The sequence below is a fragment of the Protomyctophum parallelum genome, assembly GCF_964188405.1.
Source record: "Protomyctophum parallelum genome assembly, chromosome: 7".
NCBI lineage: Eukaryota > Metazoa > Chordata > Actinopteri > Myctophiformes > Myctophidae > Protomyctophum > Protomyctophum parallelum.
In genome coordinates this window covers 10694202-10710903 of record NC_139705.1, presented here as the reverse complement: position 1 = coordinate 10710903, position 16702 = coordinate 10694202, and the positions used below count along the sequence as shown (strand labels likewise).

At 47.7% G+C, this 16702-nt stretch overlaps 1 protein-coding gene across 1 annotated transcript in view; it reads left to right on the top strand.

Moving 5' to 3' along the window:
* oprl1 (opiate receptor-like 1) overlaps positions 1-15768 on the top strand; it is a gene marked incomplete at its 3' end in the record, with an annotated part of 67600 nt that extends 51832 nt beyond the window's left edge. The window contains exon 5 of the mRNA XM_083769660.1: positions 15137-15768. Coding sequence (XP_083625786.1) covers positions 15137-15768 — 632 coding nt within the window. The remainder of the gene's footprint in view (positions 1-15136) is intronic.
* Between the last annotated feature and the right edge of the window lie 934 nt (positions 15769-16702).

The following is a 16702-nucleotide window of genomic DNA, read 5'->3' as shown; positions in this document are numbered from 1 at the left end:
CTCTGTAATTAGCAGTCAACAGTGCCACACTATCTCTCTCTCTCTGTTTCTAGCACAACAGCACCACTTTTGCCCCTACTGGTACTCTAAACATATAGGGACACGTGTACACGTGGACATATAGGGACATTGCTGTTCCTTGGAGTGGTTGCACCACTCAAAAATGAAAAAATCTATTCAACCAACTCAATTCAACGAACTGATCCCAGTGCAGTACAGTATAAGACTGCAATGTCCGCTAGTTTAACCAACTGATCCAAGTACAGCCTAACATTACTAAACTCCTGGTTAGAACACTCTCTCTCTGTCTCTCTCATGCACACTCCAACAGTGCAACACTATCTCTCTCTCTCTCTGTTTATCTCCGTTTAACACAACAGCGCCACTTTTGCCCCTATAAGGTCGCGAATGCAAGCGGCCGAAATGAGTTTTCTCCGACGGGTGGCTGGCATCTCCCTTAGAGATAGGGTGAGAAGTTCATTCACACGAGAGAGACTCAGACTATTGGGCTGCATTTTGCGTGTCTTAAGTACCAGGTCTTATTCCCTAACTTGAGTAAACTAAAGACCTGGAGGCGTGATCAATACCATTTGGCTATTCTGAGTGGCCAAAGAGCATTGATCACGCCCTCCAGGTCTTTAGTTTACTCAAGTTAGGTAATAAGACCTGGTACTTAAGACACGCAAAATACAGCCCTCCGAGTAGAACCGCTGCTCCTTCGCCTGGAAAGGAGCCAGTTTAGGTGGTCATTCTGGTTAGGATGCCTCTCGGGCATCTCTGTCCCACTGGGAGGAGACCCCGGGGCAGACCAAGGCGCAGTTGGAGGAAACACATCGACTCACTGGCCTTGGAACGTCTCGGAATCCCCCAGGAGGAAGTCACTAATGTTGCTCTGGAGAGGGAAGTCTGGAGCACTCTGGTGGAGCTGTTGCCCCCGCGACCCGACTACGGATAAGCGGTTGAAGATGGATGGATGGATGGTACTCCAAACATAGGGACATAGACATTGGGAACATTGCTGTTCCTTGGAGTGGTTGCACCACTCAAAAATGACGGCTAAGTGGGGTGAGTTTAGTGAATGTGTTACATTCCCTTTGGTCTAGGGGTTGTTTAAAGAATGCAACAAGGCTGGAAAGGAAAGTGAACTGTAGTTTATTCACCGTATTTCAACAAGGTATTTTCGTTAGAAGAATACAAAATGTAATAAATAACTGCATGGAATAAATATTTAAATATATCTATATTCTTCTAGACAACCATGACGTACTACTAGTATGATAGTTTAATGGGTTTCCAACCAAATTAACAAACAGGGGCCGAGCACTCAGCTCGAGCCGAAGTTACATTAATTTAAGATAGAAATATAATTAGATTATACAATAACAAAAAGTGGCTATATGGGGCAACCCAGAGAAACAAACAAAAGTACTTGAACCTGAGCTGAACACCACAAAACCCTCTGCCTAAACCTAACAAACAAACTTAAACTTAATCCTAACCAAAGACTGACGTTTACAAAAAACAAGCTCCCATTATGCTATTAAATTATACCTTAGTAACCTTACCGACTCAATTCATAACGTAAGTATAATTCAATGTAACTTCAATGCTGAGACAGAGACAGAGAACAATAAACCACTTCGGGTGCTCTAAACATTTTGAGTCCCAGTAGTGTTTATGACTTTAGACTTTAGACAATGATCATTCAACAGCGCCCTGGACAGTGTGTGCACCGTATGACAGACAGAGACACAATGCCAACGAGTGCAAGACTTATTAGCCGGGGATCCAGGTATTTACAGTAAAAGCAACACAATTCCAATTCCTTTTTATGGTGAAGCATTATATTCCAGGGCTTGGGGTCAACACGTACTACGCCTAGTCAAGCACTGCATGCACACACTACACTATTTAACTGCTAAATAGAGTATAGGTAATACATTGCAGCCAGCAGCTGTGTGCTGGTCTAGTGGTTTGGTATTGATCCAGTGCTAGCTTCCAGCTGTAGACTAATCCTATCAACACTTTTATCTCCTCTCCTCTCCTCTCCTCTCCTCTCCTCTCCTCTCCTCTCCTCTCCTCTCCTCTCCTCTCCTCTCCTCTCCTCTCCTCTCCTCTCCTCTCCTCTCCTCTCCTCTCCTCTCCTCTCCTCTCCTCCTCCTTATACAAACAGACAGTGGACAGAGTACTATCATAACCTGACAGCTACGAGACAGCGGCAGCATGACACACTCAGTAATTGGGGTCAAATGTCCCGCCCAAAGGGCATACTGGCCGGAAGGAAAGGTATAATCGGCACCTTGCTGTCCTGTCACTATTGTCATCTTTAGCAAGCTGGTGCGCTTGTGTGTGTGTGTGTGTGTGCGTGCGTGCCTTCTACAGGCAAATAGTGACTGCAGATTTTGTAACAGTCTTCGGATATACAATAGAAATGATGTGCAACATGCCTCCATCTGGTAGTCTCATCCCTCCATCTGGGTAGTAAGTCATTAAGCTTCTTGACTCAATAAAAGCAATCCCAGCTATAGTAACACATTACATAATGTTACTGCTATGCCCTGAAAATAAAAGATCGGCTTCCCATACTAGTTTTTATTTTTGGTAAAACATAATATTAATAATCTTTGTGTCTTGAACTTGTGTTGACCTATTGTGTTTATTGCAAAATAATATAAATGTATTATTTATTTTATGGGAACCCCTTTCGGTGTTTTAAACATTATGTTATAATTTAGCTATTGAAAAATAGCAGATCTACAAGCTCATAGCGCGCCACCAAGTGGCGCGCTACAAGCTTGTAGGTCTGCTATTTTAGAAAAATCGTGTAAATGTGGCACAAATCTTTTAATATGAATGAATTTTAGAAGGCATTTGTAGAATCGTCCTCAGGTCTAAATGGGTTAACTGGCTTATTAGACATTTTTATTTTTGGAAATGAATGCAACAACCTGTTGTCTCACACACTCAAGTGCCATCCCGTTATGCTGGGCAGTTCACTTGTGCTTATTTCGTACCTTGCTGCCTTGTTTAGTGTTTAGCAGTCTTCTCATATCAATCTGAACTGCGTTGCCCCATAGAGCATAGCAGTGGGCGTGGTTTTCTCAATTTTCCCATAGAGATTTACAAAAATATTTATACAAAATATTTTAAGCCTATAGAATCAAGCAAATCCAGGATCCTGGTGAGTCATGATGAACATAAAACCCAGAAGCAGCGAGTGCATTCTCCAGCAACGGCAATGAGACGCAACGCTGCCAATCGGGGGAGGGCCGGCATCTGCCGGGGGATTATGACACTCGACTGCCGCTCGCTTCCGCGGCAGTGCGTTGGTCCGACATGCGCTGCGTCGTGCTTGCAGTTATAGGGTATAGGGTAAGGGTTTGGGGTAGAGTGTCGTACTGACGCTGCCGAGAAACACTACCGCCTGCCGCGGGTGTTTCCGCGGCTGATGCCATGTGTTGCGTCGTGCTTGCGGTTAGGGTTATAGGTTTAGGGTTTGGGGTAGAGTGTCGTACTCTGATGCCGTTGTCGGGAAAATGCACTCGCTCTCTCTCTCTCTCATAAAACATTTGATTCTGTGAAAAAGTTAAATGAACAATGCTAAACAAATGTTATTAAATGTAGTATATCGTATAATTAAATATTAAATTATTGTTTTGCACAAAATCAAAGGTTTTATCACCAGGATCCTGGATGTCTTGATTCTAGGCTTAGAATAATTGATATAATATGATATTTTTGTAAATCTCTATGGGAAAAATGTTCCCAGTGGGTCCCGAAAACTAAGCACTCTAAACTAAGCATAACTACAGTGTGTGGCCTAAAATAAGCTCTCAGTTTCTGTAGAACATGATAAAAACGTTTGGCTCTGAGCTGAACAGCCTGCTCAGCTGCATGCATTTTACATTTGACTGAGAGATGAGATGAGGATATATGAAATGTAGATCTGCACTGCAGTGGGTTGTGAAAATAGCTCAGCACATCACTGGAACCAAGGACATTTACACAGAAAGGTGAAAAAACTGCCTGCAGCTTCATGAATGATTCAAGAACTGTTGCCTTCTGCAAAGAAGGCCAGTGGGGTAATGGAGGGCGTGTGCTAAAATGTGGATTTCGATTTTGGTCAGTTTGTCTTCATGACATGACTTTGTACCGCGGCGTGCATCTATATAGCATATATATATATATAGTTCAGCTCATGTACGCGGTTTCTGACACATCATTAGAATGATGCCAGGCAGTGTTGGAAAGCTTAATGTAGTGGCAAAGGTTTGTATCATATCGTATCGTTTTGCAATGCAAATAATTTGTATCGAATTGTTTTGCAATGCATATAATCAATTGTATCAAAACTAAGTACTTGTGTGTTGTAATTATCAATTTTAAGAAGAAAAATATTTAATTTATTTTCCATCCAATATAAATCGATAAATGTGTGTATTCTCTGTGTTCATCTCAAGATGCGGGTTTGTCCATACTGTACTGTATGTGTTCAAATATAATGTCTATGTATTTGCCCGAGAATCACTGTGTTTATTTATCTATATCCATATTTATCCATTTTGCCCTTTAAAAACCTGCACTATCAACATATTTCACACAGATATAGATCTTGCGCCACCCCTTACCGCTTACCCACTTATTTGCCATTTTCTTACTATTTTAAAACATTTTAAAATAGCACAAATAGCTATAGTACTGTTTATTTTCTAAACAGTTACTATATCGATTTTAAATTGTTGAATCGTATCGCATCGCCATTTATGAACCAATCATATCGTCAACCATGTATCGTAATAGGTATCGTATCGCTGTTAAAAATGTATTGGATTCATTACACCCCTATACTGACCCACTGGAAAACCCTGCAACAGAGCAGGAGTGCAGGTGCAACGGACACGGACCATGGTGGGCGTGGAGTGCTTCGACGGGCAATCAGCAGGGGGACACTGCTGTACCAGCAGGGGGGACACTGCTGTACCAGTAGGGGGACACTGCTGTACCAGTAGGGGGGACACTGCTGTACCAGTAGGGGGGACACTGCTGTACCAGTAGGGGGACACTGCTGTACCAGTAGGGGGACACTGCTGTACCAGTAGGGGGACACTGCTGTACCAGTAGGGGACACACTGCTGTACCAGTAGGGGACACACTGCTGTACCAGTAGGGGGGACACTGCTGTACCAGTAGGGGGACACTGCTGTACCAGCAGGGGGGACACTGCTGTACCAGCAGGGGGGACACTGCTGTACCAGCAGGGGGGACACTGCTGTACCAGCAGGGGGGACACTGCTGTACCAGTAGGGGGGACACTGCTGTACCAGTAGGGGGGACACTGCTGTACCAGTAGGGGGACACTGCTGTACCAGCAGGGGGGACACTGCTGTACCAGCAGGGGGACACTGCTGTACCAGCAGGGGGACACTGCTGTACCAGCAGGGGGACACTGCTGTACCAGTAGGGGGGACACTGCTGTACCAGCAGGGGGACACTGCTGTACCAGTAGGGGGGACACTGCTGTACCAGTAGGGGGACACTGCTGTACCAGCAGGGGGACACTGCTGTACCAGCAGGGGGACACTGCTGTACCAGCAGGGGGACACTGCTGTACCAGTAGGGGGACACTGCTGTACCAGTAGGGGGACACTGCTGTACCAGCAGGGGGGACACTGCTGTACCAGCAGGGGGACACTGCTGTACCAGCAGGGGGGACACTGCTGTACCAGCAGGGGGACACTGCTGTACCAGCAGGGGGGACACTGCTGTACCAGTAGGGGGGACACTGCTGTACCAGTAGGGGGACACTGCTGTACCAGCAGGGGGACACTGCTGTACCAGCAGGGGGGACACTGCTGTACCAGTAGGGGGGACACTGCTGTACCAGCAGGATGACACTGCTGTACCAGTAGGGGGGACACTGCTGTACCAGCAGGGGGACACTGCTGTACCAGCAGGGGGACACTGCTGTACCAGCAGGGGGGACACTGCTGTACCAGCAGGGGGGACACTGCTGTACCAGCAGGGGGGACACTGCTGTACCAGCAGGGGGGACACTGCTGTACCAGCAGGGGGGACACTGCTGTACCATCAGCAGGGGGACACTGCTGTACCAGTAGGGGGACACTGCTGTACCAGTAGGGGGGACACTGCTGTACCAGCAGGATGACACTGCTGTACCAGCAGGGGGACACTGCTGTACCAGTAGGGGGGACACTGCTGTACCAGCAGGGGGACACTGCTGTACCAGCAGGGGGACACTGCTGTACCAGTAGGGGGGACACTGCTGTACCAGTAGGGGGGACACTGCTGTACCAGTAGGGGGACACTGCTGTACCAGCAGGGGGGACACTGCTGTACCAGTAGGGGGACACTGCTGTACCAGCAGGGGGGGTACTGCTGTACCAGTAGGGGGGACACTGCTGTACCAGCAGGGGGGACACTGCTGTACCAGCAGGGGGGACACTGCTGTACCAGCAGGGGGGACACTGCTGTACCAGTAGGGGGACACTGCTGTACCAGCAGGGGGGACACTGCTGTACCAGTAGGGGGACACTGCTGTACCAGCAGGGGGGGTACTGCTGTACCAGTAGGGGGGACACTGCTGTACCAGTAGGGGGACACTGCTGTACCAGCAGGGGGGACACTGCTGTACCAGCAGGGGGGACACTGCTGTACCAGTAGGGGGACACTGCTGTACCAGCAGGGGGGACACTGCTGTACCAGTAGGGGGACACTGCTGTACCAGCAGGGGGGACACTGCTGTACCAGCAGGGGGGACACTGCTGTACCAGTAGGGGGGACACTGCTGTACCAGCAGGATGACACTGCTGTACCAGTAGGGGGACACTGCTGTACCAGTAGGGGGGACACTGCTGTACCAGTAGGGGGGACACTGCTGTACCAGCAGGATGACACTGCTGTACCAGTAGGGGGACACTGCTGTACCAGCAGGGGGACACTGCTGTACCAGTAGGGGGGACACTGCTGTACCAGCAGGATGACACTGCTGTACCAGTAGGGGGACACTGCTGTACCAGCAGGGGGACACTGCTGTACCAGTAGGGGGACACTGCTGTACCAGTAGGGGGGACACTGCTGTACCAGCAGGATGACACTGCTGTACCAGCAGGGGGACACTGCTGTACCAGTAGGGGGGACACTGCTGTACCAGCAGGATGACACTGCTGTACCAGTAGGGGGACACTGCTGTACCAGCAGGGGGACACTGCTGTACCAGTAGGGGGACACTGCTGTACCAGTAGGGGGGACACTGCTGTACCAGCAGGATGACACTGCTGTACCAGCAGGGGGGACACTGCTGTACCAGTAGGGGGACACTGCTGTACCAGCAGGGGGGACACTGCTGTACCAGCAGGGGGACACTGCTGTACCTGCCAGAGGACATTTGTGACATGACCTGCGGGGTTCTGCACAATATTGCACAACTATTAGTATTAAATAACTTGGGTGTCCCTGTTTCGTTCTCTCTTATATAAATAAACAATCTAAAACATTAAAAATAAAATACAATTTCACTCGGGTTGCCAATTTTCATACAATCAGGAGAGGGTTAAGCTGTGTGAGCGTGAGAGAAAGAGAGAGAGACGTGGAGAGTGTCCAAAGATAACGGTAAGGAATAAGTGCTGAGAATGTTGGAAGGACTTGTAAATGTCAACAAGCTCAATGACTTACTACCCAGATGTAGGGATGAGACTACCAGTACAGATGGAGGCATGAGACCGTATCAGAGGAGATGAATAGTGGGTCATTGCACATCATTTTCTGAGTGTTATTTTCACTGAAAGGCAACATAAATCTCTTAAATAGGGTATATTCTAAAGCCTGGGGAGATGACATCTCATAGTCTGGACTCTGGAGGGACGGTTGCTCTGCGATTTGGTATAGTACATTGTTAGGCCAGTTGGTTAATCAATGGCGTAACTTATTCAGTCACTCTGTGATTCAGTCAGTCAAAGACATTCATAGGGCTGGCTACAGTGTTGCAGTCCAGCCAAACATCTGTTGTCACTATTAGCCTGTAGAAGTGTGCGTGCGTGTGTGTCTATCATACATCCTACTATAATTAACCGAATGTCTGTCCGTGTGTCTGTCAGAAACAGTGCCGTACCTCCTTACTGCCTGCACCAATCACTCCCACTTTTCACACAGGCATTGACCATATGCATATATCGATTTGACACATTAATGATTATTAATTAATTTATTAGTGAATTGGGCGCATCTCATCTCCCCGCAAATCACCAGTGAAATGCATGTTGGGAGGACACAGATTAATACTGGGACACAGTTTCCGCCGCAACATTCGCCTTGCATTCTCCAATGCACTTCCCCTTTTTCACACCGCCCCCAGGCAGGCATCATCAGACCTATGCATCAGACGAGGAAAACAACTCGGACCCAACAGTAGCCTACGCATCGACACAATTACTACATACAACAAACAACATGCCACGAAGAACAGCCTCAAGGACCCTAGCGCATTCTTCCACGCACCTACCCTTTTTCACACCGCCCCCAGCCAACACGGAGGTTGTGTGTGTGTGTAAACTACTTAAGCTGTGAGTGCGCACGTGCGTATGTGTGCGCGTGCGTCATCGCGTGGCCGCTTTCAGTTCGCTATAAACACAACACGAGATACAACTGTCTTGAACATAAGCCACACACACACACAGCGTGAAGTGGCTACAGCGCACGCTCCGGTGAAAACAGCTAATCTACAAGCTCACAACATCACAGGTTGCAAAAGCCATGAGTTCTCTCAAGCCAAAGCTCACAATTGAAACCGTTATGGACGCAAATCCACCTGCAAATTGGATCTGTGCGACTGTCCATATATAGGTGCATGTCAAACTGGGGGTCCTTGATACTTTTCAAATGGGGCTCTGTGGGCTAATAAGTGTAAATGCTGCGGTCCTTGCTCTTGCCATGAAAACGTTTCCCTACCATGCATTTGGAAGAATACTTTAATGTTATACTGCTGTTTTTATTCATAAAAAAAACACACACACACACACACACACACACAAATATATTATACAAGTTGAAATATATCAGAACGGGTAAGGACTAGTGCACACAATTCAATTTCAATTCCATTCAATTTTATTAGTATAGTATAGCATATCGCCAGTAAGACGCCCTGAGGTCGAGAAGCGACCTTGCCAGAAAGGGGCGAGGTTGGGCTGAAATAACAGAGCTTCTTAATACGGCACAGCTGAGAAGCAGGAGTTAAAATATTAATGTGGTGTCAGTGAGTTGCTGGCCCGGCTCCATATATGCAGATCTAGTATGTCAAACCATGTATGGCTATCCAGGGTTTGATGAGGTCAGTGTTGTGATCTTAATATATGGAGATCCAGGTGATGAGAGTCAGCTCCACATATGGAGATCCATGTGTTGTACCAACTTGGCTCATTTGCAGGTGTGACTCGTGGGCAATCACTGGTTATCACGAGACTCTGTACACTTGAGTGTACAGGGTTTGATGAGGTCAGATCAACATGTCAACAATGTCAGATCAAGTCAGCTCCATGGAGATCTAAGGGTGGCAGCGGGGGCAGTGTCTTGAGTGTACAGGGTTTGATCAGGTTCCCAGGTAGTGCCGGGCCTTAATTTCCGGGCCTTTTGAGAACTGTAGTTTTCGCCGGCTGCCAGGCCCGCGCCTGCGGCTATACTATAATTAATAACGTTGGGGCAGGCCCGTCTAGAGTTTGAATGGACAGGTATCAGTCAAAAGGGAGACATCGAAGAGTAGGTACGGGTGGGGAAGGGTCAACATATGGAATGTCAGAACAGGTCAGCTCCATAGATGGAGATCTAGATTGTCGGTTGCTGGCCGGCTCCATATATGCAGATCTAGGTGATTATCCAGTCCATGTATGGCTATCCAGGATTTGATGAGGTCAGTGTGATGTCACGAGGCGTGACCATATATGGAAGCGTGATGACACGAGGTGTGACCATATATGGAGGTGTGAGCGACCGACTGACTGACGGGAAATTTTCATAGTAAACTGCGACCTACAGTCGCAATTACGCAGATACCCGTCACTGTCCCACTCTGAGCGAGCAATATTTGCAACAGTGGCAACAAAAGCAAGCAAGCACGCTCTCTCTCTCTCTCTCTCTCTCTCTCTCTCTCTCAGTCTCTCTCTCTCTCTCACACACTCACACACACACACTCTACAGTGCCGTTCCTGACAGTTTGCAGCCATTTATTACAGATCTATATAGTCATGTAGAGGGTCTGGTTTGATGGATGGGCACTTATAGCAGACATGTACGCACTCATGCGCCCTGTCATGTATATGTGCACACACACACACACACACACACACACACACACACACACACACACACACACACACACACACACACACACACAGTTAGATGGATGGCTGGTCAATTTGCAGTCCTTGAGGTGGAGATGAGTGGAGACATGTTAGCCTAGCAGGAGAAATAGGTTCCCATGTATCCTTTCATCGCAATCCATTTCATAACCTTGCAATGCATATTAGACTAGTCTAATTTGTTAACCTGTGCACTTGTTTTTCCAACAATAAAGAGTGGTTGAAAGAAAACAACAACAACCAGGTGCTCACAGGAGGTAACTACTGTATAGTAAACAAAAAGAGTATATGGTGACCTCACGGATCAAACGGGACAAGACATTGAAAAAACAACAGAGGATCCGGGCACTCTGGATTAAAAAAGAGGAATAGCCTTTATTTATTTTAAAGGCAACTGCCAACATGTTTTGACCTTGTCGAAACATATTGGCACAACATAAATTAAGGGTATTCCTCTTTTTAATCCCGGGTGTCTGTTGTTTATGCCAGCGCATGGAGAACCAACAACATCAGCTTCCCGGTGAAGGTCAGACATTACAAGTCACTTGTTAATCTCCACTCTAAAATGGTTGTGGGAGCTGGACACTCACTGTGGACACCTGTGCACATGACACTGTACGTCCTTCCAAACCAAGTGCAACAGAAAGATCATATTGTTGCTGTCAGGAGGAAACCACCAAAAACTACATTTTTGAGTTTTTTTTTTTTTTTTTTTGCATAAATCAGTGCTATTGAGCACCATTTACATCAGTGTGTTGGTTAAAGAAAATATTGAACCAATGGAAAGTATTGGTTCGGACAAAACCTGTTAACTCCATTGGACCCTCAAACTGTCTATGAAAACTCCACCACCTCTCCCCCTCTCGTGCAAGTAATTGACAATATAAGGTCACAACACCAACTTTGATGAGACAAAATATAAGGTTTTCTTCATTTCCAGGAAAATGTGAGATGGAGGATGACTGATTTAAGCAGTCACACCTTAGTCAAACTAGAACTGGACTCAGACCTGGGTGTGGCTGCGCACCTGTTGTGCATCATGGACTTAATCAAGGCACAACAGGATAAATCAGTCATCTCCACAAACACTCAGGAGAGAACCTCTGTCCGGACAGTGGAGAACTATCTGCTATTCCTGTGTAAAGTAATATTATTGTGAATTATTCCCTGAACTGAGAGGAGAGAGTCTACTTAAGAAAGCTGCCTGTGCCGTGTCCTTCCTTGCCCTGGGTGCGCATTTTCTGAAAAATAAACATTTTGGAGTGAAGGTTTCTTCACGACAGCATTATGAAGAACAACGGACAAATGATTGCATCAAGAGCTATAGTTACCACCCTGCTGCATGAGCCTCTACTCTAAACAGTCAAATGTGGCAAACGGCCTGGTATGGTTATATACTATAATACTACAGTATGTTCCTGTCAAAGACTGTCCTAGAGGGGACAGTAGAGGGAAAGCGAAGAAGAGGTCACCCTGGATGGACAACAATCAAGGAATGGACTGCAGGCTGCAGCTTCCAAACCCTGCTATAGGCACAGCAGAATATCGAGAGCATTGGAGATCCCTAGCTCCCCAAGCATCCACCATGACACCCCTACGCTGCGTCCCCCCTAGCCATGGGATGAACCATATGGGGGACTGGGTTCACTTGTCTTTGTATGCCATCTGGATCTGGAGTGAAAATCTAAATGTTCCACTACGCCCTATAGTCATCAATTCACACGTAACCCCATGGCTCACCTTGGCAACATGACAAATTCATAAGGTCACACTGTTTAAAATCCATTTAATTTAGCATTTTTGGCAGCACATCTTATACTAGCTCAGTATACAGAACTGTTATGCTGCAGGGATTTTTGTATAGAAGCTATAACGTGTTCAGAAATGGTGTGTGTTGCACTCGGGTGGCGCAGTGGTAAAGTGCCTGCCCACCACCACAGAGGTTGTCGGTTCGGTTCTGGCTTTGTCGAGCGCAGCATGCGAACAGAATTGGCCTGTATTCGGGGAGAGGGAAGGGGCCGCATGGGGCGGCACCTGTCAGGGGGAGGACAAAGGAGGACAAAGGCTTTATGTCCTTGCAGTGGGGGCTCCTCACTGACAGGTGAGTCAGTGGGATAAGATGAGAACACACAGAATGTGTGTGGGGAGGATATACAGTAATTGGCAGGCCTGACCTCTAAAAATTAAATAAAAATCTTCTAAATCCTCCAGTTTTCTGAAATAAATATTTTCAGGATTTTTCAAAAATAGCAGACCTACAAGCTCGTAGCGCGCCACTCGGTGGCACGCTATGAGCTTGTAGATCTGCTATTTTTCAATAGCTAAATTATAAAAATGTTTAAAACACCAAAAGGGGTTGCCGCCCGTTAAAAGTTAGTATAACATTTTTTAAAGTATTTAAGTATTTAAAATTAATAAATAAAAACAATTCCGGGACATTTCCAGTGCCTGCGTCAGTGTCAGGCGGCAGACTCTTGGACAAAAACATTATGTTTTGTGAAGTTTGTAAAAAAATACATTCGTGTGGAACGGTTTGAAACGTTATAAGTGAAAGATTAAATCAATAACTTTAGTGAAGCAGTGTGCTACGGCTGCTGCTCTGGCCTGCCAGGATGTTGTGAAGCCAGGGCATGACTAACGTCGTCCATTATGGCCATGCGCCTTCCATGTACACCTCTCCACAGCAGTCCCCAGTGTGTCCAGCCTCCTGCCAAGCACTGAGCCAAGCCCTCTTCACCAGCTTAGCGAACCGCTTAGCATGCTTGTCAGTCTCGCTGCCTCCCTAGCAGACCGCAGCATGAATGCGGACACTTGGTGAAACATATGCTGCATTTTATTGCACACAAGGACCCAAGCCTCCTCAGCATGCAGGCATCTGTGTTCAGGGACCAGTCCAGCTGAGAGAGAGAGAGAGAGAGAGAGAGAGAGAGAGAGAGAGAGAGAGAGAGAGAAAGGGGTGGGGGTTGGGGGGTAGTGGCAATCACCATGGGGAAAGAAAAGACAGCGGAAATTAGAAATTGAACAAAGATTTCAATCTTATTGACAGATTTGGGAAAGATGACATGTACAAAAAAAAGAAAAGAAAAGGAAGTAATGAAAGAGACAGAGGTCAGAGATATGGAGGGAAGGGGAAATGGTGGCAAGAGAAAAGAAGAGAGAGAGCTAAGATACAAGAAAGACATAAAAGACAGGTAGAGAGAACTGATATTCACCGTTCAACACACTAACAGTAATATGCTGTGTGTGTGTGTGTGTGTGTGTGTGTGTGTGTGTGTGTGTGTGTGTGTGTGTGTGTGTGTGTGTGTGTGTGTGTGTGTGTGTGTGTGTGTGTGTGTGTGTGTGTGCGCGCGCGTGCGTGCGTGCGTGCGTGCGTGTGTACGAATTTTACTTTATTTCTATGTCCTTTACTGAGCTGGAGAGGGCAATACTGTTTTTGCTGCGCTGTGGCATTTTCCTTTACATCTCTAATAATACAAATGCCAGGGGCGGAGTTTGGTATTATCGTTTTGGTCTTCATCTTTTTGTTATTCTGTTGCAGCTATGTTCTAGCACAGTCTGAGGTTCCTTGTACCACTGGTACAAGGAACCAGTGGTACCACCCCCTCTGGTGGTACCACCCAGTGGTACCACCCCCTCTGGTGGTACCACTGGCTCTCCAGCTGTGCTGAAATGAGCATGACAGCACACCTAGCTATTAATAGAAGATTTGAGAACAGATTTATCACATTAGAAATATCATCAGTTGTGCTGATTAGTGATTAGACAGACAGACCAGTGATTAGTCAGAGCAGCAGCATTTATGGCTTAGGAATGGAACAAAAATGGCAGGTATACGCTCCTGTATTTTATCAGTTATTACATTTCCAATTCCTTTCAAATGTAGCCGAAGAATCGATCATGTCTGTCTAAATCTCAATGTAGTGGAGTACATTTAAGACACATTTCTTATTAATGTCCTAGTATGAAAACTAACACAGTATTTGTACTGTACTCCACTGGCGCTTACTGTATCTCAGGCATGTTGTGTGTTCTCTCTTGGGAGGGTTGGACCAGGCACTTGCCTGACAGGGTAATGGGTAGTTCCCACTGGGAGCAAAGGCGCTAAACAAGATGTGGTGTGTACTGTTACAGGAATCATGTGCTCCGAGGAACACTTTATCTAGTTCATTCTTTATTTGTATTTTCTTTAGATTAGACAGTAAAGACTAAAGAGAGACAGGAATAAGGCACCTAGAAGGGAGACTGCATGCAAGGCATGACCGGAATTCAAACTCGGGTCCTAGTGACGCGCTTGTAGATGCCTGTCCTATACTCTGTCACATTACATGACCTATAGACATTTCATTCATGCTAGGATGTGTACATTTTGTAGCACGCACAGTCGCACACACACACACACACACACACACACACACACACACACACACACACACACACACACACACACACACACACACACACACACACACACACACACAATGTACACAATGAATCTTTATGGTTGTAAATCTGCATGGGTTAGATTACACTTAATGTCTTAAGCTTATGCACAGAACTCCACTCCATTAACTTGTCCTCTCCTACCTCCAGACCTTGAGACACTATACCAGACATTATAGTTAAAGAAAAGTGCTGCCATAGCTCCACTTATAGTTTCCCTTCATACTATCTATTCTATACATCAACGTCTTTCTCCATATACTTACAGTACACATACCTACCTAGCGATGCTTAACACTTGTATCTCACCATGTCTTCCTGTATAGGTGTGCCCGAGTGCATCGTGGCCCTACCGCACCCCCGCAGCTACTGGGACGCCGTGTTTGGCACGTGCGTGTTCATGTTCTCCTTCCTCATCCCCGTCGCCATCATCAGCATCTGCTACAGCCTGATGGTGAAGCGCCTCCGCAACGTGCGCATCCTCTCCGGCTCCAAGGAGAAGGACCGCAACCTCCGCCGCATCACCCGCATGGTGCTGGTGGTGGTGGCGGCCTTCGTGGTGTGCTGGACGCCCGTGCAGATCATGGCGCTGGCCCAGGCGCTGGGCTTCAACCTGGGCAGCCTGTTCACCGTGGTGCTCATGCACTTCTGCATCGCCCTGGGCTACGTCAACAGCAGCCTCAACCCGGTCCTCTACGCCTTCCTGGACGAGAACTTCAAGCGCTGCTTCCGGGAGTTCTGCCACCCGATGCCGCCGTTCCGCCCGGACGGATCAGGGAAGCAGTCCGGCCGCATGCGGAGCATCGCCCGCGAGGTGGCGGCCGCCTACGGCTGCAAGGCCGTCATGGGCGGCGGCGGGGCGGACGGGGCCAGCGACTACGGCGGGAGCCGCGGGGACAGGAGCGGAGGAGGCGGTGGAGGGGGCGGCGGAGGAGGAGGGACGCCCAACCCCGCGTGACTAGGCGTGGAGCTGCCCCTGGTCGGCGGGCTGTCGGGGGCGGACGACGACGAGTACGACCGCTGCCGGGCGAGAAGAGGGGACAGCCTGGGGGGCGGCGTCGGCACGGGGAACTCCAACACGGAGCTCACACAGATCACCTCGCTCTAGCGCCGCGAACCCCTCCGCCCGCCGGGCAGGACCCCGCGGCTGGCCTGGGGCGGGGGGGACCACGACGACGACGGGACGGGAGAGAAGGAGAAGGCCGGGAGGAGGACCCAGGAAAGGGGCGGGGAAGAGGGGAAAAGGATCTAGTAAAACAAGGGGACTTGGGAAAGGCTGTGGGAAAGGGAGGGCGTTGAAGCTTATACACAGACTCTGTGATAAACTGAATACAGTTGAACATCCCCTCTTCATTCCCTTGAAGAGAATGGAGAGGTGGATGTCTCTAGTATGTGGATGTGGTTTGAGGGGTATATTTCCATGGGTTGAAAAGGAAACAATATCCTACAGGACTGATGAGTGATGGGAATGGCACAGGCTCCTCCTCAAAGGCTCACAAATGGAGGGGGACATGCCCGGGTTCCATCTTAGGCATATGAATGACACTCCTATCATAAAACGCCTAACAGCGAGAGAGAGAGAGAGAGAGAGCTGGAGGGTTGACATTTTAATGCTTCTGAATGGACCCATTGGGTGTTGTGGGGACTGATCCCATTACTTCCAGATACAAACTCTCGAGGCACTATATCTCAATCCTGAGGGCTCGGGGGCTTGTGTGATGAACCAAACTTTGTGATTCAAGGATCTAGACAGACAAACAGTTTAAGGAGTAAAGTACACATACACCCACAAGCATTAATGTCCTTGCTGGTGGGGGACACTGGCAATATCAACAGTATGGGAATGATACAATGTGGGGACAGTGGCAAAGAAAAGAACCTGGACTTTGGCA